Here is a 25,774-nt window from a genome sequence, read left to right as displayed (position 1 = left end):
CCAATGATAACCTTACCATTCAGAAGACTCAGAAGATTCAACCACACAAATGCATTTCCACAAGAGCAGTAATCATCAAATCGGACTCATGATATTTCCAGTTTGTAAAGGACAGAAGAGTGGTGAGAGATTTAAAGGCCTCCTTCTGCTGCCTTTAAAGAAATAGCAGTATTATGATTTGTTGACGTCTAGATGAATGGGGTTTTTTTTTCAGTGGGACAAAATATTTCAAGGTTGAAGCTTTAAGGCTATCTAATAGTCTGCTGACACCGTGGCATTGTTGGTGTCGTCTTGTTCCAGCTCTTCTACTGGCTGCAGTTTATTTCTGTTTGTTTCCACTAAGGGAAAACTGTGTTTTCATGTTTCATAATGCCCCATAATTTAATCAAACGTGGAGTGGACCCCAACCTTTTCCATCTCCTCTACACCCACAGCCCTGGACTCCAAAATACGTCTCTCTTCAACATTTTTATTTTTCAGCAAACTCATTTAAACCTGTATCTGCACGACTTTCAGCTTACCATTCCTGTACTATCCATCCATCCATCCATTCGCTTCCGTTTATCCTTTTCAGGGTCCATTCCTGTACTACTAGCAACTATTACTATACTGCTGCTACTTTTGCTGTAAGCTTATTATTTCAACCATTTATGTACGGTTTGTAGCTTTAACAGCTCTTCAGCTTAGCTAGAAGTTTGAGTTTTTACTGTTTAATTCGAATTAATTTATAACTTTATGTTGAAAATGTTAGCCAGTTACTTCATTTCAACTATTAATCCGGTAAATTTAGATTACAGTTTTGTTTGGACTTTTAGCAAACAGTTTCAGTTGTTTATCTATATTTTATATAAGGTGCTGCGCAAAAGACTCGAGTCATATAGCCAGACCTTTCTGTCAGTTGTTTTTAACCCTATCTTGAGCAGCAGTTCTCCAGGTGTGATAGAGATCTTTCAAAGTTTTCATTTGGCTGCTTTTTCATTAATTGTCCATCCAGTCCTTCACCTGACCATTTTGAAAAAAGAAAAAAGTTATTATTTGGTGAACCACTTAACATGACCTACAAATCATTCCAGGACTAAAAAAGGTAAGTAAATGGATGAAACAGTGTTGTTTTCTACACATAACAGACAACTTAGCAAAGAAGTATAATCTTCGTTGGGTACTTTATTACCAGGAACCTGTTGAAAAAACACATAATGCTCTCATTTCTTTAGTTTAAGCAATAAAAATGTGAATAATAACACAGTTCAACAGACATAACATAGTATTTTGAGCCCAACAAGTTGATTCCTAAAGAACTTCTATATGCATACTCAGCATGCTATGCAGTGTGACCTTAAAAGCTTTGAGGACAAGTCTGAAGCACTATCTAAAACAGATGAGATAGCAATAGAACAAAGACCGGACACAGAACTTAAGGGACGGATCTCAGGACAGCTGGCTGTCAAGAAGCCATTTATAAGGGTGGGAAAAGACTGAGGGACATCAAATTACACAAGAACTGAAGTGAAAAGTGGCAACAGGTATGAGGAAGTGATGTACCCAAATGTGAAATTTCTGGTTCAGATAAATGTTTGGAAGAGGTCAGGAGACAGGTACAACAGTGGGTGTCTACAGCCATCTGTAAAACACGGTGGGGGCTCTATTGTTAGTTTGAGGGATGTTAGAGATTGTAATAAGCTTGATGGTGGGATGAACACAGGAACGTGCTCTCTTCAGGATGGAAATGATGCCAGCCAGATTCTCAATGCAGTAAAAGCATAACTGGATAGAAAATCACACAAGGGAACACTATCAGTCATGGATCGGCCTCACCAAGAGCCCGGATCTCAAAATTACTGAAGCAGTGTAAGATTATCTTGATGGAGAATGGAGCAAAAGGCAGCCAAGAGCTCTGACTGTCTTCGTGAAGCCGTGGAGAACAAGACTGCTTAAAGAAATTAGAAGAAAACTTTCCTAAGAGAGTTCAGGCTGTGCTGAAGAACAAATGTGGTCACACCAAATATTGATTTTTCAAGCTTGTTAGACTCATACAAGCTCTTTTTTGATTTATATACTGTATTTATATGTAAGTTTGCACAAGCTTCAATAAATTTGTGCACCAATTTCATATTTTCCCAGCTAAATGTGAACAAATGGGGGGGTGGCTTTAGACTTTTGCACAGTAATGTAGTTTGAACTGCATGAACTGGGAGTCTCTGTTTTCGGGTCCCTGTGCAAAACCCTCAAACAGCTTTGCTATTTTTTTTTCTCTTTGGAAACTTTATCTCCACGTGATTTTTAAATAATTGATATAAACCTAACTTACCTGGCTGCACAGCAAATATTGACCAGGCTGAATTGATTGTAAGCCTCCTTTATATTCTCATTACAAAGCAAGCAGCACTGTTTGGCTGCAAGGACACACGTTTACTCACAACTTCCCTCTCTCTGTGTGTCTTTATTGCCTTGGTCCTCTACAAGGCAATAAACCCAAAGCAGCAGACTGCCCACAGCCTAAACATTCCTGTGTAATAACTCCCGAGTAAACAGGCTTTCCCTGCACCTATTCCAGTCCACCTCTGTTTGTATCTTCTTAGGAAAAAACTTCACTGTGACCTCATTCTGGGAGAAAAAGCAAAATGCCTATTGTGGACATCTAGTTATTTCCACAACGGTCTGATGCATCATTTCGAATATAGATTTTTTTTTTTCCCCTCAAACAATTGGGAAATAAATCTGCATGCAGGCAAACTTAACCAAATTGTTCCCCATGCTGATCATCCAGTATGATGGAAATTTCGCTTTCCATCCACTGACATTATCTTTATAATATCCAGCTGGAGATCTGCTTTACTTCAAGATAAAAATGCACACACACACACACACACACACACACACACACACACACACACACACACAAATAAATGTTTTGGTTTTTTTTAAATCATACTCTTTTAGAGCTGCTGTTTCTGTTGGTTTGTAAGATACCCATTTTTTTCACTTCCCAGATTTCAAACTTTTAATCACACCTCCCTCAGCATGAACTTACTTCTCCCGCTCTCCTTGATAAAAGTAATGACATCCTTGTGGTACTTGTAGTCCTCCTGGTACGGGTGGGCCCCCACTGTAATGTTCATCTGCTCCTTCAGGTTCAGGTAAATCCCCTCAGAGAGGAAGTAGTGCGGCCGGTCGTCCTGCCGCCGGTCGTAAAATATCACCACTGCCCGGGACGTCCAGTTAAAGTGCGTGTGCAGGACGTTGGCGAAGTCCCCGAGCTTTGTGGTGGACGGTCCGCTGCGCACAATGGTCCGGTACTCCTCCCGCTTGTCGAAGCCGTACGCGGGTCCACCAGCGGTGATTAGCGGGATTTTCCAGTGGGATGCGAATCGCCCCACGGAGGCAAGCGGGTACACGCACCCGGGTCCGAAGAAGGCGTCCGGGCGGATGTATAGCTTGGCGTCCACGGCCACTACTTGCGCCCGGCTCTCGGCGCACGACCCCGCGGCGGGGTCCTCCGTGCTATAGTTCAGGATGTTGATGGAGCGGTCGAGCAGAAGCTTGTGTTTGACGTGCAGGTCCTCGTGCGCCATGAGGAGTGCCGGGAAGACGCGCGGAAGAGCCCACGGGTACTTCTGGTGGTTGTCCGGGAGCATCACGGCCACGGTTATGTTACCTCTGCAGCCGGGGAGGAGGCAGCAAGACAGTGCAGCGAGCACGCAGCATCCCAGCGCGCCTCTGCATCCCATTTCTCGTCTCAAAGAGAAAGCGCACGGCAACGGAGAGCGCACTGTTTGGAGAGAAGACACGGCCGGATGTGGCAACCTGACACCAAACCGTCTGCCTCACACTGTCTCCTTCTCTCTCTCTCTCTCTCTCTCTCTCTCTCTCTCTCTCTCTCGCTCTCTTTCTCAATCACAAGTGCCACAGAGTCGGTAAATGCGTCATCTTGTCATGGCAGTCCGGTTGTGCCACGCGTCTCCGATGCGTAAAAATCCACCGCTAGTGAACTCGTGGTACTTCCAAAGTGACTTTTCCAGCGCTGCGCAATCCTTACGCTGACAGTCTCTCGGAGAGTGATAACACACATCCAGATGACTCCAAGTTAAATCAGAGCAGCCCTCTGCTCGGCCCCCACACGTCACACACTGCAAGAAGTGCGCCCTACAGTGTCAATAAATCAGCGTGTCTCAGTTTATTTCCTTTATTCAGGTAATTTTTAATGTTTCACTGATTTAAGATGATTCCGATACAGTCTATAATAAATTTGAAATCTAAAAAACCTCATTGTGCCCACTTAAATGAACCACGGCAGACTCTGACTGTCACTTATGTGCTTGGAAAAATGAAGTAAACTGCATCAGGAAGAAGAAGAAGGTGCCCTGAGTCACGCTTATACACGTGAAGTGTTCACAGAAGATGACAAATCTAAACACGTCAAATGTTAAAATATTTGGTATTTTTTGCAGTGTATGAAGAAACAGCCCATTAAAAAGCGGAGTTAGGTCGCCCCCTGCCTGCCGTGTCACATATTACAGAGCAAGCATGTTTAGAAGGAATACGTTTGGGACTGTTCTTGAGGCTGCTCAAACTGTGCCAGTTTTAAGGTGCTGGTGTTACTAAACTGATTTAGGGTCTTTCAGGTGAGCTGGTGAAGTCACTTCAGTCTGCAGATGTTACACCTGAATGTTGCTGCTCCTGTTTGTGGCCCCAAACTACAACTTTTTCAGTTTTTTTTTTTTTAATTCTCCTTAGCTTTTAAGTTTATGATTTTTGGTTGTTTTTGCTTTTCACTTTGTATCTCATGTGCATTACTAGTCTGTGTATTTACAGGGACACTCTTGGAAGGGTAAATTGTTCCTGTTTGTAAGTAAAGTAAACATACTTTTTGTCTGTGTTTTGCTTGTTGGGTTCTGATCACAACAGGGAATCAGCAAAGTCTGGAAATTTGATTCACTTGGTAAAATGAGTGCTTGTATAAAACGTCACAGAATTCTTTCCAGGCATTAAAAAATTCCCAGGAGACTGCTAGTATAGTACGGGACACGAACAGTTATACTTTTTTAACATTACATTTTGATTAACCATCCAGCCTACATCTGTCACCTGTCACCTTATCTTTTTAATTTTCAGTAGAAGTGGATAGTTTTGAGTTCCACCTAACTAAGGATTAAAATCCAAAAAATAAAAGTCATGGAAGAAAATAGGAAGTTCAATGGTGCACACAAAAACAGTGGGTTTCCAAGCACCTCCTATGTGCTCCTATAGCACCCACGGATGTCTTAAGCGCTTGAGTTAAAGTCAACGTGATCTCTTTTTTTAGGTTCTTAAAGTTGTCCGAGGGAACCAAGAACCTAAAAAAGCAGTATTTTCCCCCTAAACTCAGCCAAGTAAGGCTCAAATATGGTTTGAAGCTCCAGCTTGGGGTCAAAATTCCTTAAAATCGTCTCTGTGTACAGCAAAGGTTGGGCCAGAGAAAACCTCTTCTCCCACATTGAAGTAGTAGATAAGCAGATATAGTGTTTACTTATACTTATTATAGATATTTTATAGATATACTCATCAAGCATCGTGGACAGGGTCCAAGAAAAGCTATGAATAAAATTTAATGTTAAAATGAATAAAATGTCCAACACTTTGTTTTGTTTTTTAAAAACTACACACATACTGTATTTTCTTCAAGACAATTCAGGCTCTTCATCACTGCTTTTGAAAATAAATGATTCATTAATGTTTAAGTTAGCGATGTGCGATACCACTGATTTCCTATCTGATCCAATACCAAGTAAAAATCAGGGTGGTATCGACGATACTGACCCGAAACCGATACTTAATGTGCTATTGTATTTCTAAATGGTTACAGGACATCAGACTACTTGTTCTTATTGTTTAATTATAAAGAATTATCATATAGAAATCAAAAGACCTGAAGTTGTGTGTTAATTGACGCTCCTTGAACACGTATATCTTGTCATTTAACATGTATATACTTGCCTGGACATTTCAACAAAAACATTCAATATTCATACTTTCCCTCATTCACAGTAGTGCTGAGCCACACTACAAATTTTGGTATCGATCCAATACCAAGTAAATACAGGGCCAGTGTTGCCAAGGTTAGTCAGGCAGCTAATTGGGCGAGTATAGTGTGCTATGACTTATAAGATGAATTCTCAATTTGCAAATTCTGAACACAATTTAATCACCACTATATCACTGTGATTGTTACTGTCCACAATAATTAGTTAACACAACAAAACACACCTTTCAGCTTTTCATGTGTTTTGAAACTGGGTTTTTAGAGACCTGGAATGTAAACCTTACAGTCTCTAAACCACACAATTTTCATAGTGCATGTTTGAGGTTTATTTGTTCCAAAGATATAATTAACACAGTTCAGCATGCTGCATACTGAACTTGCTAGTATCAATCTGATACCAATACTAGTGTTGGTATCGATACTATCGATATTTGGATCGCTCTGGCCACCTCTAGTTTAAGTTCAGTTCTTTTAATTATTTTTTTTTTTTGCAATTGTTGTACTAAGTAAGGTTGACTCCTCTTTGATATTTGACTCTACCTTAATGGCTTTTCCTGCTCAGCTGGAACTTTACTCCTCAGAAAATAATCTAAAATGTGGCTTGTGAAGAGGCAGGAAGAAGTCATATGCAGCAATTAAAATAGCTGTTTGCTGCTTTGATGCTGCTTCTTACAGGGTTTTTTTTCTGCCCAGCTGTGATCACCTCTACCCACACAGGTAATCTGATTGCACCACTACTCTTATAACTAGGTACGGTGCTTGGAATCAATTATTGTAATCAAATTACTCAGGTAATCAGTGTACTTGGGTATAACTGTAATAGAGTACTAAGGTAATAAGATTACTAGATAATCAGAGTACTTGGGTAATCCGAGTACTTATGTAATGAGAGTAGTGGTGCAATCAGATTACTTGTGTAATCATAGCACGAAAAAACAAAAACAAGACTAAAAATAATAATACACACAGTTACAGATCCGAGTGAATGACTTTATTTTCTCTGGAAATACTTCACATATAGCAGACATTTTAGGATGATTCATACAGATATACGGTTAGTAGAGAAAACTGACTTTATTTAACACTGATCCTACACACCCAGAAGTCACAATGAAAAAATCTGCTTTTACACTCTCAGCGTTTGGCTCCATATCAGCCCCTGATAAGCTCAGACAGGTATGTATGATACTGAACTCGCTTTAAAAATAATCAGTGGATACATGTGCAGTTTGCCATTTGAGTTGTGTTGAATTCTCCCAGTTCTTTGAATCTTTGGGCTGAAGGAAGGACACTTACTCGGTGTATAAATGCTCAATCAACAATCCTTTATTTCCATACAATTTTCACACACATGAGCATAAACCATCCGGATGGGGAGAGATGCAGAGAGGGTCACAGCAAGTCTCAAAATGGCGATGTATTACACAGCTTTTTATAGTTTTCTACTAGCCCCCACCTGGTCGTAAACCTAAACATTCACACTCTCTTATCTGTTGTGGAGCCTAAGTTATGACCTCGGGCTCCCTGTCTTTCTACCCCCTACAAGGGTGGGGGCACAGAATGTGGTCTGTTTCTGCTATTATCGGCACAAGGTCTTTTGCACACAACATTCTCAGAGAATGATTTAAGCAGTCTGACATGACAAGAAAACAGCGTAAAACATTCACAGCAGATAAATGGTGGCGCCCACCTGTCTAACAGAACCCAAAGGATGGTCACATTCTTTTAATCCCCAGAGATATACTTGAACTTTTGTCTATCCTTCTAACAAAATATACTGAGACATTTGGTCTAATCATACTATAAGAAAATGCAAAGGGGGTCATGTTCTTTAACCTAAAGATGTAAGGAAAACTAAGTTACATATTTTGCACACATCCTAGACTAAGGAATATAATTATGTTCTACAGCTGTTTAACATAACTCATCTACCTTGACTATGGGTATAAGAGAACCTAATTCAAAATACTGATTTCACAGTTGCTATCATGAAACTGACCATAAACATTAGAAAAAGGCCCAAAAAGGATTACAATTTGTGGATTTTATTCATTTTTCCCCCTTAAAGGGGTTTTTAGCAAGCATGCCCTGTCAGTTGGTCCACCTCTGTTCTGGTCCAGATCATCTCTCTTCACTCCTTCAGCCAGGTGAGCAGCTGAGGTGTGTAGTAGGTGATGATGATGTCAGCGCCTACATCAAAGAGCAAGGAGAAGCTATTAATATTAGCCAATTCCAGAGCAGAACTAACACTTAATTAAAGCTACATAGAAACTGGATGTAATTTTTCCCCTCACTTGGGCCCAGACCAGAAGACCAGATTGTTACTGACCCACAAGATAGCAGATTTAATTACTGCTAGCCTAATCTATGAGAATAGTATATTATTAGATGTATATTTTCTAATATAAAAATATATATTAATTCAATTCAATTTTATTTATATAGCACCAAATCACAACAGTCGCCTCAAGGCGCTTTATATTGGTAACTGGGGATTAGACCACACTGCATCAGACCCTGCAGCTCCTCCTGCAGGTGGTGGACCAACCTCACACTTTCAGGGTGAGCACAGCCAGGCCCAAGCTACAACGTGGGGTGTCTTCAAGCATCCACCCCGGGTTGGGTGGAAGAGATAGAGGTAGTGGCTGGGAATCTATTCTTAGAGTGCTGTACCAATGAAAGGACCCAAATAAGCAGCAGGTAATGGATGAAGAAAAGTAAATAAAGCTTTAAAATACATGTAGCAGTGTAACTTCTGTGCCTCCCTTTAGACTCACCCCTGCATGCTGCAGGTACTGCTGCTAGAGAGAGACAGGATAAGTGCTGTCAGTCTTTATCAGTTTACAAGAAATTCAAAGACTGCGTCAAGCTAAATGTGTTATCTGTATTCTGCTGTCACTTTAGCTTCCTCTTAATTCAGCTGACTGCTGTGGACTCATCCTTGTCCCTTTCACCACAGACTGCATCAACGTGAAAAGTAAGCAGCTAGCTAAATGATGAAAGAAAAATGATTCAGAGCAGCTTGTGATCATATTTTACAAGATGGTGAATGTTAAACGTTCCTGAGATCCCTACAAACTGTGCAGAGATCACCAGCTTCTTATTTTTGCTCTGGGGTAAAAAACAGCCGTCATTTAAGGGTATTTTAATGACTCTAAAAGTAAAAAATACTGGCAGTGGCCTTCTAGTAGATACTCCTATGGTATCAATCTGAAAGTCTTATGTCACACACTTCACAAACTTTGGTGTTCACATTGCTCAAAACCCCATATACCTTTTACAGTTGAGGGGTAAAAAGTAAAGAGACCAAAAGTTATCAAAAGATAGTTTAACTATTGTTAAATCCCTTGAAATAAAGCTGAAAGTCTGTACTTCAGGCACATCTGGATGGGCTGATTTAAAATCCACTGTGGTGGAGTACAAAGGAAAAAATAAACAGGTAAACACTAGTGTCACTGCACAAACACTTACTAGCCTAACTGTATCAACTGTTGTCTGAAAAAATAAAACATAAACAGAGGTTAAAAATAGCACCTGTAACATCAGACTGGGGCTTTAAAAGCGCAGTGTTCTGCACATTAAGAGGTTTTCTTTGAGGTAATTAAACACTGTCAGAGGGTCTCACCTGCCCTGCGGAACGCTGTCATGGCCTCCATCACAGCCGCTTTCAAGTCAAATGCTCCAGCCTGTGCGCCATGCCATATCATAGCAAACTCCCCAGACACATTGTACACTGCCAAGGGGTGAGTGGGGAACTGAGGGGAGGAAACCAAAGAACATTTAATATTTTAAAGTGTTGCTAATTAACTGAAGGAAGTATGCTTTATTTGAATTCTCCCACCCTCACTGGACTGGTACATGAAATATAGCTGCTCACCTTGTCTTTGACTTCCCTCATGATGTCCAGATATGGCAGACCCGGCTTCACCATCAGCATGTCCGCACCTTCTCTCACATCTCGCTCCTGCAGCACAGACCAACAGCTCAGGATCCCCAACAAGTGTTTGAGCGTAAAAATTTTTTTGCCAAACAGACGTGTCCACAAATCATTTACCACAGCTCTGATGGCGAGCCCTCGCGCGCCAGGAGGCAGCTGATAGCAGCGTCTGTCCCCGAATGCAGGCTTCGACTGTGCGGCATCCCTGTATATGAACACAACAAGGGGTGGGGTTAGGCCTCTTCTCACTTCAAAGTGCCCCTTGACTGATCTGTTAACAATGGAGTTTGGAGTTCACTTACCTGAAGGGACCATAATAGCAAGAAGCAAACTTTGCACTGTAGCTCAGCACTGAAACCTGAAAAAAAAAGAAGAAGAAAAAAAAAATTCAAGAAGATTTTATTTTATTACAGTTTTTGTCAAGAACCTTTTTTCCCCCCTGATGACATAAAAACTGTTGCACGGGGGACAAAAACTGATGAAGAGTATTGACAATTTTGTAGATGAATAACAACAGGATGAAAACGGTCTGGAGAGATGAGAGCCAATCACAACTAATTAAGATGTGTAGGAAGGCGGGACAAGTTTGGAAGTGATCCAATCAGAAGTAATCTCATTGTGCAGAAAGGTCAGATGCGCACAATGTGATCAGCTCCTGACAAACAGGGCGGGAGTTCCCATGCTCCCCGTTCCTCATGAAAACATGACAAAATGTCAATGCTTGGGAGGAAGAGAAGAGTAGAAGTATGGACACATTTTGATTTGGTGTCAAGGAAAATAAGGCTACGTTCACACTGCAGGTCTTAATGCTCAATTCCGATTTTTTGATCAAATCCGATTTTTTTGTCTGCTCGTTCAAACTACAAATAAAATGTGACAGCAAACGCGCTCTAGTGCAGTGGTTCCCAAACTTTTTTCACTGGGCCCCCCTTTGTTTTACAGAAAAATGTTCGCCCCCACCCCCCCTCGCACGCGTACACATGCGTGCACACACACACGCACTAACACATCCTCCAACCACACACACCCATATTTTGCTCAATTGCGGTTTATTTCACACCTCAAACATTTAGTAAACAATTAAGCAAATACAAGTAATCTGCAGGTAGTAAGAAAATAAACTACTAACTCTTTTACGCTGCGTCCGCACCTACACGGGTATTTTTAAAAACGCAGCTGTTTCGTCCACACGTAAACGGCGTTTCGAATCACTGAGATTTTTTAAAACTAATTTTTTTGCGTTTACGTGTGGACGAGGAATACAGAGTTCGTCATGCAATGTTAAAGCTATGTGCCTTTTTTCACATCAGCTGTGCGCTACGTTATTGTTTACATGAGAGGAATTGCAGAATGGCAGATATTCAGATTAACAGTATTTTGTCTCTATCTTCAGGTTTTACACGCTTACATATAAACACACAGTTACTGTCCCTCTATTTAGAAAGGCAGAGGCGTCACGGTGTAATTATTTTACATGTAGTTGTTTTTTTCCTGTGTAATAATGTTCAACATTGCTATCAATACATTTGTCAAAAAAAATGAACCTCTGTGCAAAATGGGTTTAAAAACATAAACAGCTGTGGGATACTGTTTGTCTGTGATTTAGACAGGGGGAACAAATCATGGCAGGTACGGCCTGATGTCATTTGTATCCCACTGTAACTTTACTGTATAAAGAGCAAACATCTCCAAAATGTCAGGAGTAGTTAGTCATTACAACAAGTGTTTGTAAACTAAAAATCAAGAATGTGGGATACTGTTTGTCCGTGATTTGAAGAGCCCAGCGCTGCTCCCAATGAAGTGAAAACCAATTCTGCAGGGGAGACCTACCTTGGCACATGTGCAGGTGAAGCCAAAGGGAAGACATGCTTCACCATATTTTCTAGTCTTTGGCTTAGAATGAAGTTGGTTTGGAAACATATTCAGCGATGCTTCATCTCCTGCTTTCTCCTGCCCCGTGCTAGCAGCGTCCAAGCGTTGTTTGTTTGGTTTTTTTTCCTTTTCATGCGGCGTTCCCCCCCCTGCAATGGCTCTGCGCCCCCCCTAGGGGGTGGTCCCCACACTTTGGGAAGGTCTGCTCTAGTGTGAACGCTCAAAGCGGCCCGCATGCGCAAAAGAAGACGTCACACACAACGTGCTCTGTTTAGACCCAGAGCAAACAGTATTGTTTGACTAATGGCCTTAATATAAAGACTTTGGACTTCACGTTTCCCAATTTTTGCTTTAAGTTATTTTGTTATTTACATAATAATGCAGATAACCTAATAATTATCCTTATTGCTGTTTTAGAGAGGAGCGGTGCTTCAAAGGATAGTTGCAGATTTCTGTCAGAATCTGCAGATTATACAGTATAAATAAAATGTTCACGTTGTCTTCCCAACAGTTTCACTAACATCTACACTGGACGGACAGGAAGCGTTCGCGATGTCTTCTCCAGTGCTGATAATTGGCGTCTGTCTTGTGTCAGTGACGTAAAAGACGGATTTAATGCGACATGACCGTTCAAACAGCAGTCACTTTCTAAAACATCAGATATGTATCGGATTCAGTAACACATACGAATGTGACCCAGATCGGATTTGAAAATATTGGATTTGTGCTGTTCACACTGTCATACCATGATTGGATATGGGTCGCATAGGGTCAAAAAATTTTTGAAATTTGATGCACTTTCGCCTGCAGTGTGAACTTAGCCTAAGACTCTTGGTAAACCATGTGGCGCAACTCTCTCTGGTAAACAAACTTTAACATTAGTCAAAGGAGCTTTCAAAGAAAAGCGTCTGGACTTCTTTAAGTTGCTTGAAGACGTTTCACCTCTCATCCGAGAAGCTTCTTCAGTTATAAGGTCAAATGGCGGAGAGTCCCAGAGTTCCTTCTTTTCTTGTATTGTGAGGTTGGACGGAGGGAGAAACCTCTACATCAGAGAAACCAAACAGCCACTTCACAAGCGCATGGCACAACATAGAAGAGCCACCTCCACAGAACAAGACTCAGCTGTCCATCTGCATCTTAAGGATAAAGGACACTCTTTCGAGGATGCCAATGTTCACATTTTGGACAGAGAGGACAGATGGTTTGAAAGAGGAGTGAAAGAAGCCATCTATGTCCACTGTGAGCGACCATCTTTGAACAGAGGCGGTGGTTTACGACACCAACTCTCTGCCATCTATAATCCAGTTTTGAGTTCCCTTCCCAGACGCCTTAACGCCCACTCACATCCTGGGCCATCTGACCTCAGGAATTCGCATGATAAGGTGGGGCCAGGTTTCACAATGAGCTCACCCGAAACTCTGGCTGATTGGGACCCACACCCGCTTTCACACCTTGGCTCAGGCGATTAGAGGATCATCAGGGGGTCCTTTTGTCCCTCTGTGGGGGGATACTCCCACTGGGTTTAAATCTGGGACTCCCCACCATTTGACCTTAGAACTGAAGAAGCTTCTCGGATGAGAGGTGAAACGTCTTCAAGTAACTTAAAGAAGTCCAGACGCTTTTCTTTGCAAGCTCCTTTGACTACGATGACCTGGATGACTGAGAACCTTCACAGACAAACTTTAACATTCAATTCTTGGATGTAGTCTACTATAAATCATATGATATTTAGTCAACTAAAACTAAAAGAATTTAGATGCCTAAATAATGACTAAAAGGCGCTGACTAAATCTGAATCACAATTTGCTGCCAAAATTAACACCATATAAAAATAACAATGACATAATCCAATTACCAGTCACTGTCTGTGTATCATGAGTAGGGATGGGTATCGAAAACCGGTTCTTGTTGAGAACCGGTTCCCACTGTTTCAATTCCTTGGAATTGTTTGCCATTTTTGCAAACGATTCCCTTATCGATTCCAGTCGCCCCGAATGACGTCACCACGTTGCGGAGCGTCATTTACCTGGCAGGAAACACGGCGCCTAAGCGGCTCAAACGCTCAAAAGTTTGGTTATACTTTACGAGAACGGATGACAACAGGGCAACTTGCAATACTTGAAAAGTAGATATTTCATTTAAGGGAGGAAACACTACGAAAATGCAAAAGCATTTGCTCACAAAACACGCGATGACCTTAAATGAATGTCGTGTTTTTAATTCCGCTCCAGACTCGTGAATCTCAACCCAGCAGCAGCGGTAACGTTTGCACGTCCTCTCCCATTAATGCGGCAGGTAAATAATCAACTAAGAGTGCATATTATATTAGCGCGATCTGCCTCATTACAAAACCTGCCATTACTGTGCATTTAGTTGACCATGATGAGAGAGACAGACAGAGTCTGGCTGGCTCAGATGCTGGCAGTTCTCGCTGCAGTCTACCGTTAGCGTCTCCTTTCAGGCCAGGATAGACGAATGTCACCGAGCAGTGACTAAGTTTGTGGTAAAAGGCTTGCACCCATTTGCCACAGCAGATGCCCCCGATTTTCGGTAAGTGAGTGTGTTTAATTGTGGGCAGGAACATTACTGGATATTCTTGTGTAATTGCTGCAGAATAATATTTATTGTATTATTTTACATTTACAATTTTTTTTTTCCTGGGGACCCTGTGACACCCCATTGAAGAGCCATAGGCTGGATCTCTTAAGATCTCACTGTTGGGTTTGTAAGGCCATGTTACTCCTAAATTTTATCTTGTTCAAAAAGAAGATATAAAACAAAGTTCTAAGCTAATCGAACTTAGGGCTCTCCTTTTTTAAAAAGAATCGATAAGAGAATCGATAAAGTATTGAATCGTTAAACAGAATCGAAAATGGAATCGGAATCGTGAAAATCTTATCAATACCCATCCCTAATCATGAGTGTAACACCCACTCCTGCAGCTGATAAGAATGACTAAAAATAACTATTTGTTATGCAGAAGAGCATCTCTGCACAATAGCAGCAGAAGACCATACTGAGGCTACAGTTTGCACGGGTTCATCAAAATTGGACAATAGAAGAAGAATGTTGCCTGGTCTGATGAGTCTTGATTTATTCCTGGAGAATAAATCTATTCTGAAATTCTCTGGAGGGAACATCATTCTCAGTTTTTAGCATTTTCCACATTCTTTCCCAATAGTAAAAGGTAGGATCACAGGCGAATGGTTATACTTTGATGAGCCACACTATGAGACTAGGTCGCAGGTTTCTGAGTTGCATTTAAATATTAATAAAAAGTCCCAGTACATTTACCTTATTTCCCAAACCATTGGAAATCAGTGCTTGTTTTATGGCTCTAACTCTTCCATCCATCATATCAGAGGGAGCGATGATGTGACAACCTGCAGAGCAACATACAACAGACAATGCGATGATTAGTGCACCAAATGTAGCCTAGTGTAGTGTGGCTTTAACTTTGCCTTACATTAATTTAAAAAAAAAAAAAGAGGAAAGGAGAGGATGAGGAGGCTTCCTCCAGTTTGTCACACTAATAAAACAAGCACGCAAGCAAGTAAAGAATTACCAGCACGAGCGTACGCCAGCGCTACTTCAGCCAAACGCAGACAGCTGGCATCATTGTTCAGTGTGCCATCATCATTCAGGATGCCTGCAAAGAAAAATAACAAATAAATAAATAATATGACAACACAAATATATGAACTTTGTTAGGCTGCTTTACGAGGACAAGCCACTGACCACAGTGTCCGTGTGACGTGTAGGGACACAGACAGACATCACACGCCACCAGCAGCTCCGGGAACAAAGATCGGATTTTCTTGACTGCCAGTACCGCCGGTGTATCATCGGTGTCGGCGCCTGAACCCCTCTCATCCTGAAGGAGGAAGCATGAGAGATCAGCGAGTCCAAGTGTGAGGGAACGGAGTCGTGTCAGTACAAATCCTCGGGCAGTAACAACCAGCTATAGCAGGATGTCAGGCTTTCCAGAAAGCTTCTGGCTTCAGGAATTTGCTCCCATTCAGGCACAAAATATCAGCGAAGTGAATCCAGTCTAATCATTTCCAACAGAAACTGAATGAATACACAATAATAGCCTCGTACTGTAGCTTTAAATCTAATTTAAAAGACTGAGCACACTAGAACACAGCACAAGACGAGTCATGTCTCTGTTCACTGATGAACTTTTAACAAATGACTTAAAAAGTCTACCTGGAGGTTTTTAGCTCTTCATACCTTTGCTATTTTAGCCGGGACACCAAAAATCAGCACACACTTCAAGCCGTTATCCACAAGTGGACGCAACATTCCCTCCAGCTTGTTCACTCCATATCTGCAGGTACAAATATAATGACAAAAGCTTTTTGTTAGTGTTTTTGTTAGTGAGGTTTCTGCAGGAGGCCAATTTGCATCCTGAAAAAAAGTACAACATATAGAAGAAAAATGACTATGATTCATGTTTAGCTAAAGCTCTTTCTGAGACAGGAGGTTTCTAATTTTAGAGATGTTGCACAAATACAAGAAAGCAGTCCTACATAGATGCTTAATACGCACACTGAAGGAAATATTGTGGTCAAAAATGACTCCAAGACTACACAGTGTTACTCAAGGCCAAGGTCATGCCATCTGACGTATCTGGTTTGACATGATGTTTCTGAATTTTTTTTTTTTTTTTTAAGGGCCCAGTACAAAAACCTCAGTTTTATCTGAATTTAGAAGCAGGAAATTAGAGATCATCCAAGACTTTATGTCATCAACACATCATTCCTGCAGTTTAACTAATTGGTGTTTGTCTTCTGGTGTGTCATTTGGGTTTCATGGAACCCAAATGACACACCAATTACACATTATACATAGTACATATGCAAACATTAATATTTACATGGTAAACAGATATTTTAATAAAATTTCCATTTCTATGTCTTGTTACCAAGACACTCCAAAAAATGTAAGTAGAGGTTTTCATTTTGGGAGGTACAGGTCTAACGATTCTCGTCTTATCTCGGTCCAGGTCCAGTGTTTGGCTCTGGCTCCGCCCTTCCTGACTATTTTTATCTGGAGACTACACCCTCAGTGGTTTCACAACTGCAGGGTGACACCATACCCCATGTGATTTTTGTTAAAATGAACACTTCTATAATGTAATTATTCTTTTTTCAATAGGTTTTTAAGCTGTTCTGAAAGTGGGTGCTGCAGCTGTAAAGACTTGATGCTATTGATGGCTGTGGACCTTACCTGGCCTGTCCCGGCAGGCTGCCGATGGGCTCTACTGCATCTGCACCATCTCTGTAGCAAAGAAGAAGAAGAAGGAGGCCACATAACAAGAGTGAGAAGATTTGAATGTACTGACCTAAACTTCTTCTGGTCAACCCCAAGTCATTTTAAGACTTACGTAACAAAGATTGGGTAGATAAGATTGTCAGGTCTTAAATCGGCAATGCAGGTCTGCCAGTATCTTAGGGTTGGGTGGAAGTAGCCACTGTGGAGGATTGATTCTGCAGGCGTCTGCATCTTTACACTGAAACAGGGAAACCATCAGTGACAAAGATCCAAAGTATTCCCTCTCTGTCACACATTTGCCCATCAGCTCGGTGACCGTTAACACTGATCAAGCATGCATGGAGCTGCTTCTTCAAACAGCAGCTCGGCTCAATCCAACTGCAGAGTCAACAAGCCACAGCTGCCTCCAAAATGTTATCTTAATAAACTGAACCAGCTTTTCACCACAAGATCTTAGGGTTATGTTACGGTCTTGTAACTGTGCCATGTGGACTTGGCCTGGCAGGACTACCTACAAGAAATGAGCCAATAATCCCTTTTTCATTACTCTTAACCGTTTTATTACATTTATTGTTATATATTCACAAAATACATGTGTTCCTTTTGAATGTTTAATTCTTCTTAGTATATTTCTAACTTAACCTCCTAGGCAGTAGGTCTGGAAATGGGGTCTAAAATTAAAAATTACATTTTCCAAAATTATTGTCTTATAATAAGAGTACTAGGAAGAAACTTTTTTTTGTTTCTTCAGATCATCTACTGATAAATTGTACCACAAAACATAAAATTATCATGTTTGCTCAATCAAAAATGTAAGTAGAGGTTTTCATTTTGGGAGGTACAGGTCTTTTTTTAAAAAAAAAAGAATAAGAACTGATATTGATATATGAAGCTAAAATTTCACAGCAAGCATTATTTATGTGCAAACTTTGGACCACAAATTTTTAGAAAAATCTAGGATGTAAAAATGTAATGATTTCAGAAAGAAAAACTCCACAGTAGGAAGCGCATAGTGGCATCTTAACACAGTTACTAAATATTTTCTAACCTTGTTATGATCAAAGTGAGAACCGCAAAGGCCAAAAAACGCACTTTAAATGAGACGTCATTCTTCTCTGAACTTTAATTCAAGCTTTTCATTGAGCAGGTATTCTCTTCTTCACGTTTAGTTAGAAAATATAGTTTTTACTGACTGGGTAACTACAGAAATCATCGCTAACCGCAGCTAATGTCATAAATATGTTATAGTTGTTTTAAAAGACATGGAAAAAAGAGTAGACGTTAAAATACACCAATAAACTCACCTCTCAAGACAACAGCTTCTCACTTCTCCGTACTGAAGTCAACTGACATTGTGTCCTTCTTCGGTGGTGTCGATTTTAGTTTTATGCTATCGCCACCTATCGACTGCAGTTCTGCTTGTAATAAAGTTGTCTATTATAATTATACTTTTTATTTTTTAGAAAAAAATAATACAAATAATTATTATTCATGTATCTGTAACAGTTTAATAATCTTTGGACAATTTTCAAGAATATATAAATAAACGCAAAAAAACAAAACAAATTAGCTTTTAAGGGCCACCGTACCAGCCTGGGGGGTGGGGGTAGTGTTCTCGCGATATCTCTCAGCAGCAACAAAATAGCAGAAGGTACAATGCTAACAGCTTGTTAGCCTCGGTGGTTTCTAAAATTTCAGACATCTAGTGTGATGAAGAAGAAGACTCGCATCTGTTTCTAAGGTAAATAAAAGTGTTATACTGAAAAACGTCTTGTGTATGTAAACAAGCGCACTGTTATTAATTAGAAGCTCAGTATCATTTCTAGCTGACTGGCTATTAGCTTAAATTGAAGCTATCTTTGTGATTGCCGCTGGATTCTCTGTATTAAACGCTATTTTTTGCAGTTACTCTCGCATCAGACGTGTTTACCTCACTCAGAGCGGTAGGGCTGAGATTAATAAGAATAGTTATGGAGCTGTCAAGGTCTGGAAATCAGGAGGGACTGGACGTCAGTGACGTTTAATCAACAGCCTTGTATCCATAAAATATGGGTTTTTTTTAAGGCCCTGAGCATTCAAAAAAGACTACGAGTAAACAATAAAGTGTAATAAAAATCATGTACACTTTTAAAAAATATATATTTAAAACACATTGTAAAATCAATAAATGTCAATAAAACAATGCATACACAAAAAATAGTTAAAAAAGAAAATCATATGTTATTAACGCTACTATTGCTGAATAATCATAATTACACATTTTTAAAAATATGAGGGTGTGTGCGTGGAGGATAAATAAGTAAAAGTTCCAAAATAATACAAATCTGTTTGTTCAACTGTGCTGGGTGATCCTGTTATCAGTTTTGATGAGTGAAGCACAGTATGTTTTGAAATACACGAAAGGGTTTATTTCTGATAAATTCATTCAGGGATATATTGAAATGAAGCTACATGGAAATACAAAGTATGTATACAGAGAGAGAAGTATTTTGGAAGAGTCAGTATTTGGTGTGACCACCTTTATTCTTCAACACTCTCTGGAACACAAATGGAAATACGGTGTGTGTATATTAGGCAGCAAGTAATATATGCATCAAATGAAGGGCCAAATGTGTCAGGCCTTTGGTAAAAAAAAATGAAGATTTCCTCTTAAGGGAATTACTTACAGATACTGTTCATCTCCTGTAGATCGCATTTTAGGCCTGTGACTGCTTCACTTGTCCAGATTTCTTTCGACTTTTTAAAAAAAATTTTTTTTTTTTTAAAAGGACACACTGCACAGGATGCCAAGATTTGCCAGGTTTTTGGATAATTTGGGAATCAACTCGTGGGTGCCAAAATACAATTTTGAACTTGTCAAATTTTGCGTTGTTGTCGGGTCTTGTTTTGTTTTTGTTTGTTTTTTTGAAAGATGAAAGTTAAAATTCTTATTTTAACTTATGTGTAGGCTCACCGGTTCATCCTTAGTTAGGATTAGGTGAGGTTAGGTCAGTGTATGAGTGGCTTATCATTAAAACAAAAAGCATTCTTCTGAAAATGGCCAGGTACAAGGTTTGAAAATGGAAAAAGCAACCAATATCCAAATGAAAACTTTGAAAGACCTGGAGTGGTGTTGCTCTTGACCACTAGAAGAAAATTACATCCTTAAAACAAAATATAAAGGAATGAGGGGTGGCTCCAGACTTTTGCACAGTACTATATGTCTGTAACAAATGAAAAACTGTGCCAACACTGTGGCTAAGAGTTGAGATTGTGTAGCTTAGTCTGTAAAATGTAAACAAATGTTTAAAAATAAGGTGGTAAACTAATTTAATGACAAAGCTATGATCATCATTAGCTTTTTCACTTCTATTGTTGTTCCCAGGGTGGATCTGAAGATGTAGCCTACAGTGTGCCACCTCTCCACCACCTAACCACTCCTGCCCTGGGATAATCAGCCACCCTCACCCTGGAGTACTTTGACCTGCATCCAGGGCTGCCTTGTGTGTGACTTGGCCGTCCTCAGTCACTCCGTCCCCAACGTCCTTCGCCATGCTGTTCTCCCTTAGAGAGCTGGTCCAGTGGCTGGGCTTCGCTACCTTTGAACTCTTCCTCCACCTGCTGGCTTTGATGGTCTTCAGCATGTTGGTCGCCCTGCAAGTCGACGAGTTCACCGGGCTAAGCTGGTGGCTGGTGTTCGTCCCACTGTTTGCTGCAGATGGCCTCAGCACATACTTCACTGCCATCGTGTCCATCCGGCTTTACCAGGATAACGAGAAGCGGCTGGCGGTGCTGCGGCTCCTCTGGGTACTAACGGTGCTCAGCCTGAAGCTGGTGTGTGAAGTTCTGCTGTGCCAGAAGCTGGCCCAGCAGGAGCAAGCCAAAGACCTGTGGTTCGGCCTCATCGTCTCGCCGCTTTTCATCCTCCTGCAGCTGCTCATGATACGAGCATGCCGTGTCAACTGAGAAGGAGCTGAAGTGTTTCATCTAACTGACAACATAGAAGCAGAAAGCAGCTTTGGGTACATCCACACTAATAGGTTTACATTTTAAAATGTTCGCACTACTCCAGCATTTAAAGACCCCTAAAATATGCGAGACTGCCCTCGTATATTTTATCCATTCCTGCGTACAAAACATTAAATACAACTAACATGTGTTGAATAGCCTATTAAAATAGATACATTATAATGAGACAAAAAAAGAAGAAATCCACAAAAGCAGCACAGTTAATAAAAAAGTGAAATAAAATCTAAAAGCCCAGTGAATAAAATGTAATACAATTAGCATAGAAATGAGAGGGGAAAGAAATACAGGAAATAAATATGGAGTACACGGGGTAAAGACTTCAGGATGATATTGTTGGGGCAAAGTCCTCTGCTGCCTGTATGTCAAGGTTTTGTGTTGTAGTCTGGACGGGCAGAAACCGAAACTTCTGAAAGTGCTGATGCAGACACTAACATTTATCATAGGGCCACAAAAAGGAAGTGAGAACACTGTAGCCTGACTTGGAAACCATTTATGATTGCATTCTTTATGTTTGTGAAAAGTATGACTTAATTTTTAGCCGTTGCCAAGGCTTCCTCAGATGTTTCACTTTATCACAAATCCCACAAGTTACTTTCAACATCAGTTCTACCCACAGGAAAAAATATATATATAAAAGATGAATGTAGTTTCTGGGTCTTAAAAAACAAAACAAAGTGAAGCTAGTGCTAAAGTGCCTTAAATCTGCCACCAGGGGGCAATTCCTTTTGGTTTCCAAATGACTTCTAATTATATAAAAGCCTGTGGGAACACATCACTTGACTCCCTTGCCCTGTGACGCATGCATTTATTTGTTAAATTGGTTGTTACAGGTCTTAATAAATAAAACATAAAGGTAATTTTCTAATCTTTGGTCATTATTGGGTCAGAAATGTGTTAACCAGTGAGCTTGTGGCATTCCTGTTTCTCAGTCAGATCCAAACTTCTTAAAACGCAAGTATTGTGACAGACCTGAAAGCATAATAACAGAACTTCACTAACTAACAGGTGAAGTCACAGTGGCTACATCTATCTTTTATAGACAGTTTATGCTTCCACTTTATTGTGAGTCCAAGTAAACAAGCCTGTCTTTACGCTCTGTCACTGCTGTTCTTCCCCCATAGTATTTTGCATAAGATTTGTTTCATCTTTACACTGGCTCAAGCACACACATTAGTTCTTAGTCTTCACCATTAAGAAAAATCCCTATTTCCATTAAAAATAAATAATAATAATAATAATAATAAAAATCTTATCATCTCATTATTCTCCCGTTGTTGTCCAGACTGCACAAGTGAAACATGTTGGTCTGGACATGGACATTTTCTGGTTTAAAATACAAACATGTTAGTGTGGGTGTAGCCTTCATCTGCCATTAGAGATTTTAAAGCATAACCATTTTTCATTTTTATTTTTGTTTTCTTTGGTTCATTGCCCCCCCCCCCCCCCCCGAAAAAAAAAAATTAAAAATTAAAATGAGCGTTTCCCATTTCAGGAAACACGGAGTTAATTTCTAATTGCTTTAACATGCATAATAGACAGAAAGTTTTCTCACCTGCTTGAGTTATTATTTTAAAAAAAAAAATCTAAAGAAGAAGCACGCTTGCAGGATATATTTTGGTGTGCAGGTTTTGTGATACATTTGAAAGAGCTTGTATTTGGACCATAGTGGCACATCTGCACTGATCAGTCAGTGGTAGAAAATTTACACCAGAGGTATCGCTCTAATGCACTGTGCACTCAATGTTAAAGCAGCAAAGCCCCAGGCAACCTTTTTGAGCAACTTTCATGATGTTGCTGCAGCTTTATTGATTGCTGTTTCCCTCCTTGGACTGAGAAACTGCTTGCCAGCAAAAATGTGTTTAGGATTTTAATCTGACTATGTCGTGTGTGTTCATCAAACTCTATCACAGAGAAGTGGTTTGGACTTGATAAAAAGCTGGATGTGAAAACTGTCGGGACTCAGAGGGGATTGTTTTACACATCATCCCTAAAAAACAAACAAACTGCTGTTTACTTTGACAACATGTAATGTGTTTAGTCTATTTTGAGTCCTTTGCTGTCTGTGTAGCGCATGTATTTAAACTTTAGGGTAAATCCTGATGTGAAATTCTGTGTATATGTTGATTTTTTTTTTCTTTTTTTAAAAAAAATAAATTAAAATGTTATTTATGTTCTTTTTTTTCTGTGCCACCTTTTTATTGTCATCTGTATATACATGTAAATAAAATAACATTTAATGGTTGTCCATTAAATGATTTGAGTCTGTGTTCTCTCTGTCCACAATGGGGCGCTAGTTCGTGGGGTAAAGGACTAAACGTTTATGTCACCGCATAATTAAGTCAAATGCAGCCATTTTTTCTGCATATAGAAATCAAACAAGTATGACTTTTGTTTTTTCTTAAGCAGTGTTAATAATTGGGATTTCATCTACCTAACCATGGCACTGTTAACACTGACCTACATCCTAGGATATGTTTATACATCATCCATTTTCTTCTCATTCAGGGCCTCAGAGTGCCTATCCCAGCTGTGACAGGGTGGCAGGGTCACTAATCAAGCTAACTCTCCATCAGATGCTTTTGGACTTCAGGAGGAAGTTAGAGCATAGAAAACCTGCTCAAGCGCAGGGAGAACCCAGCCTGGAACCCATCCTTAAAGCAAACATCACATCTGTAGTGTAATGCGTATCCTAATGTTTTGTCGGGTGAAAAGGGGGTGTTTTACTTTTATTTTAGCATCAGCATCATTATTATATCAGAATCATTTAACAAGCATTGCATTAAACATTGATTGAAGCTATTGACATTACATTAACATTTGTATTACAGTGATTGCTATAACCTGGTGTTAATCTTCTACTTACAGGTGTCAGAATAATCATATTATCTCTCATTGCAGGTGTAAACATGATCACCTTATATACATTGCAGTTTGTTGCTCATTATAGAGTTGTGCTCGAGTTAATAAAGGTCAAAAACTACAGTCAGCGTTATGACTGGCTGATCCATGGTGTGGGATGACTTTGGGCCCAGGAGGTCGCACGCGCTTACATAACACTGATATCATGTGATTCTTTGTGATTTTTTATTTAGTTATATCTTTTTATTAAGTTTTTAAGTAGTGGTAGTTAATTAAACCAACTTTCATTTAATGATTCAGAGTATTGTACACAGGTCAACTTGATAATTTGCAAAACCTTGCAGCTGTAGTGTTGTGTCTCCATAAGGGACCGTTGGCTCTAAGGAGATAAGTGGGAGCCAGTGTCTGTCCTCGAGAAGAAGAGAATGTTCCTTTGCTGTGTCAAAAGTTGTCAATATTGACTGTATTGTACCACCTGTACGCATGAGGGGGCGTTCTAATACCCTGATTTTCATAAAACAATTGTTGTGTGGTGTCTGAGGCGAGATTTGATGCTGTCTGCTGTATGGTGTCCATCTCCCACGCGTGTATCCATTAAATCATCGTTTGACTTGACCCGGCCGGACCAGTGTAGTTATTTTTGGTTTTCCTCTTGTATCCATCCCCAATATTTGAATCCGTAACAGTTTAAAATGATCTCTATTAGATTTGATGATAACAATATGGGAGGCTTCTCTACAGGTGAACAAAAGCATAATATCCGGCTGCATACCAGTTCGGTGTGGTGTTCCTGATTAAAGCTGGAACTGTTTCCAGAATTGTCTCTGCAAATGATAGAAAATCTCTTTCTGAAGTTGATCTGCAGAACAATGTGGAAAAGTTCCTGGTTTGCAGATTTTCTCAATTTAAAATGTATATACATTTAAAAATAATTAAAGGAACGTATTTATGGCTGCATACGCTTGATATACTTTACATTTTAAAATAAAGATAAATAAAATACCAAATATTATGAAGGCTTTATGTCCTTCTTTTGTTTAGTTTTTTCTCTGCATCTTTCGGTCCTGCTTCAAAGGGGAAATAAGGCACACTCTTCGCCCTCTTCAGCCCTGCTCTTCTTAATTATTGCCCCGCGATGAATGTTTTATGAGCTACAGTAATCTCTTGTAGTACCCAAGAATAGCCCTCTTAGTGCTGATTCATGTGCAGCAGACTCTTTCCCAGCTCATCTGATCGCTGCACGCGGATTATCGACAGGTGGTATCACCGGCAAATGCTGAATGAACCGAGGTTAAGTCTATTTAACACTCCGACATCCCAACCAAAACCATTTAGAATAACCTGATTCCTGTCCAGTGAGACTGGGGATGAAAACTGTGGAAAAACCACAAAAAATAATTATTTTGAACACTACTGGGACATAATAGGTGGTAAAGTTTAAGAAATGTTCCCTATTTAGTAAATACAACAAAGGTAAATTAGGGTTTTAATTCAATTTTAACAACAATAATAATGTGTAGTGGTTATAATTCTACTGTGTTATGTAAACGACATTTTTGTTGTGATTAACTACAAATTAATCAGTGTTTTTGTAATTAAACAGCAACAAAATTTATATTTAATCACATAATGTAAAAATATCGAGAACTTGAACGCAGCATTTTTGATTGTTTGATTGGCAGGCCTAATTTGCTCCGTCAACAATAGAAACGGGAGGGAGGGGGCGTGTCCAGAGCACACAGATACCAATCATAGACGCTCGGGCTGCCGCTGAGGGGGCGGAGCCGCGTTCAGGGTCCTTT

General features: G+C 40.0%; 3 protein-coding genes across 4 annotated transcripts in view; 1 reads left to right on the top strand and 2 right to left on the bottom strand.

The window, feature by feature from the left end:
• The window catches only part of npr2 (natriuretic peptide receptor 2), a 92,264-nt gene extending 88,185 nt beyond the window's left edge, over positions 1-4,079 (bottom strand). For both annotated transcript variants that reach the window (XM_085169233.1, XM_085169232.1), the window contains exon 1: positions 3,032-4,079. In XM_085169233.1, coding sequence (XP_085025359.1) covers positions 3,032-3,728 — 697 coding nt within the window. In that variant the 5' untranslated portion in view covers positions 3,729-4,079. The remainder of the gene's footprint in view (positions 1-3,031) is intronic.
• Positions 4,080-6,485: 2,406 nt separating this feature from the next.
• alad (aminolevulinate dehydratase) lies at positions 6,486-18,542 on the bottom strand. Its single transcript, XM_085169235.1, has 12 exons — positions 18,410-18,542; positions 17,218-17,343; positions 17,061-17,111; positions 16,062-16,158; positions 15,567-15,702; positions 15,394-15,477; positions 15,123-15,211; positions 10,259-10,314; positions 10,074-10,161; positions 9,897-9,983; positions 9,645-9,774; positions 6,486-8,209 (listed from the first exon to the last, which is right to left on the bottom strand). The coding sequence occupies exons 2-12, from the start codon at positions 17,334-17,336 to the stop codon at positions 8,151-8,153; spliced, it is 996 nt and encodes a 331-aa protein (XP_085025361.1). The 5' UTR covers positions 17,337-17,343; positions 18,410-18,542; the 3' UTR covers positions 6,486-8,150.
• A 159-nt stretch (positions 18,543-18,701) lies between these two features.
• tmem203 (transmembrane protein 203) lies at positions 18,702-22,555 on the top strand. The gene is made up of 2 exons (XM_085169242.1): positions 18,702-18,846; positions 20,470-22,555. Exon 2 carries the CDS (start codon positions 20,637-20,639, stop codon positions 21,048-21,050), a length of 414 nt encoding a protein of 137 aa, XP_085025368.1. The 5' UTR covers positions 18,702-18,846; positions 20,470-20,636; the 3' UTR covers positions 21,051-22,555.
• Positions 22,556-25,774: the final 3,219 nt, after the last annotated feature.

This window comes from Neolamprologus multifasciatus, chromosome 7 (genome assembly GCF_963576455.1).
Source record: "Neolamprologus multifasciatus chromosome 7, fNeoMul1.2, whole genome shotgun sequence".
Lineage (NCBI taxonomy): Eukaryota > Metazoa > Chordata > Actinopteri > Cichliformes > Cichlidae > Neolamprologus > Neolamprologus multifasciatus.
The sequence above is the reverse complement of the archived record's forward strand: the minus strand, read 5'-3'. Positions and strand labels throughout refer to the sequence as shown.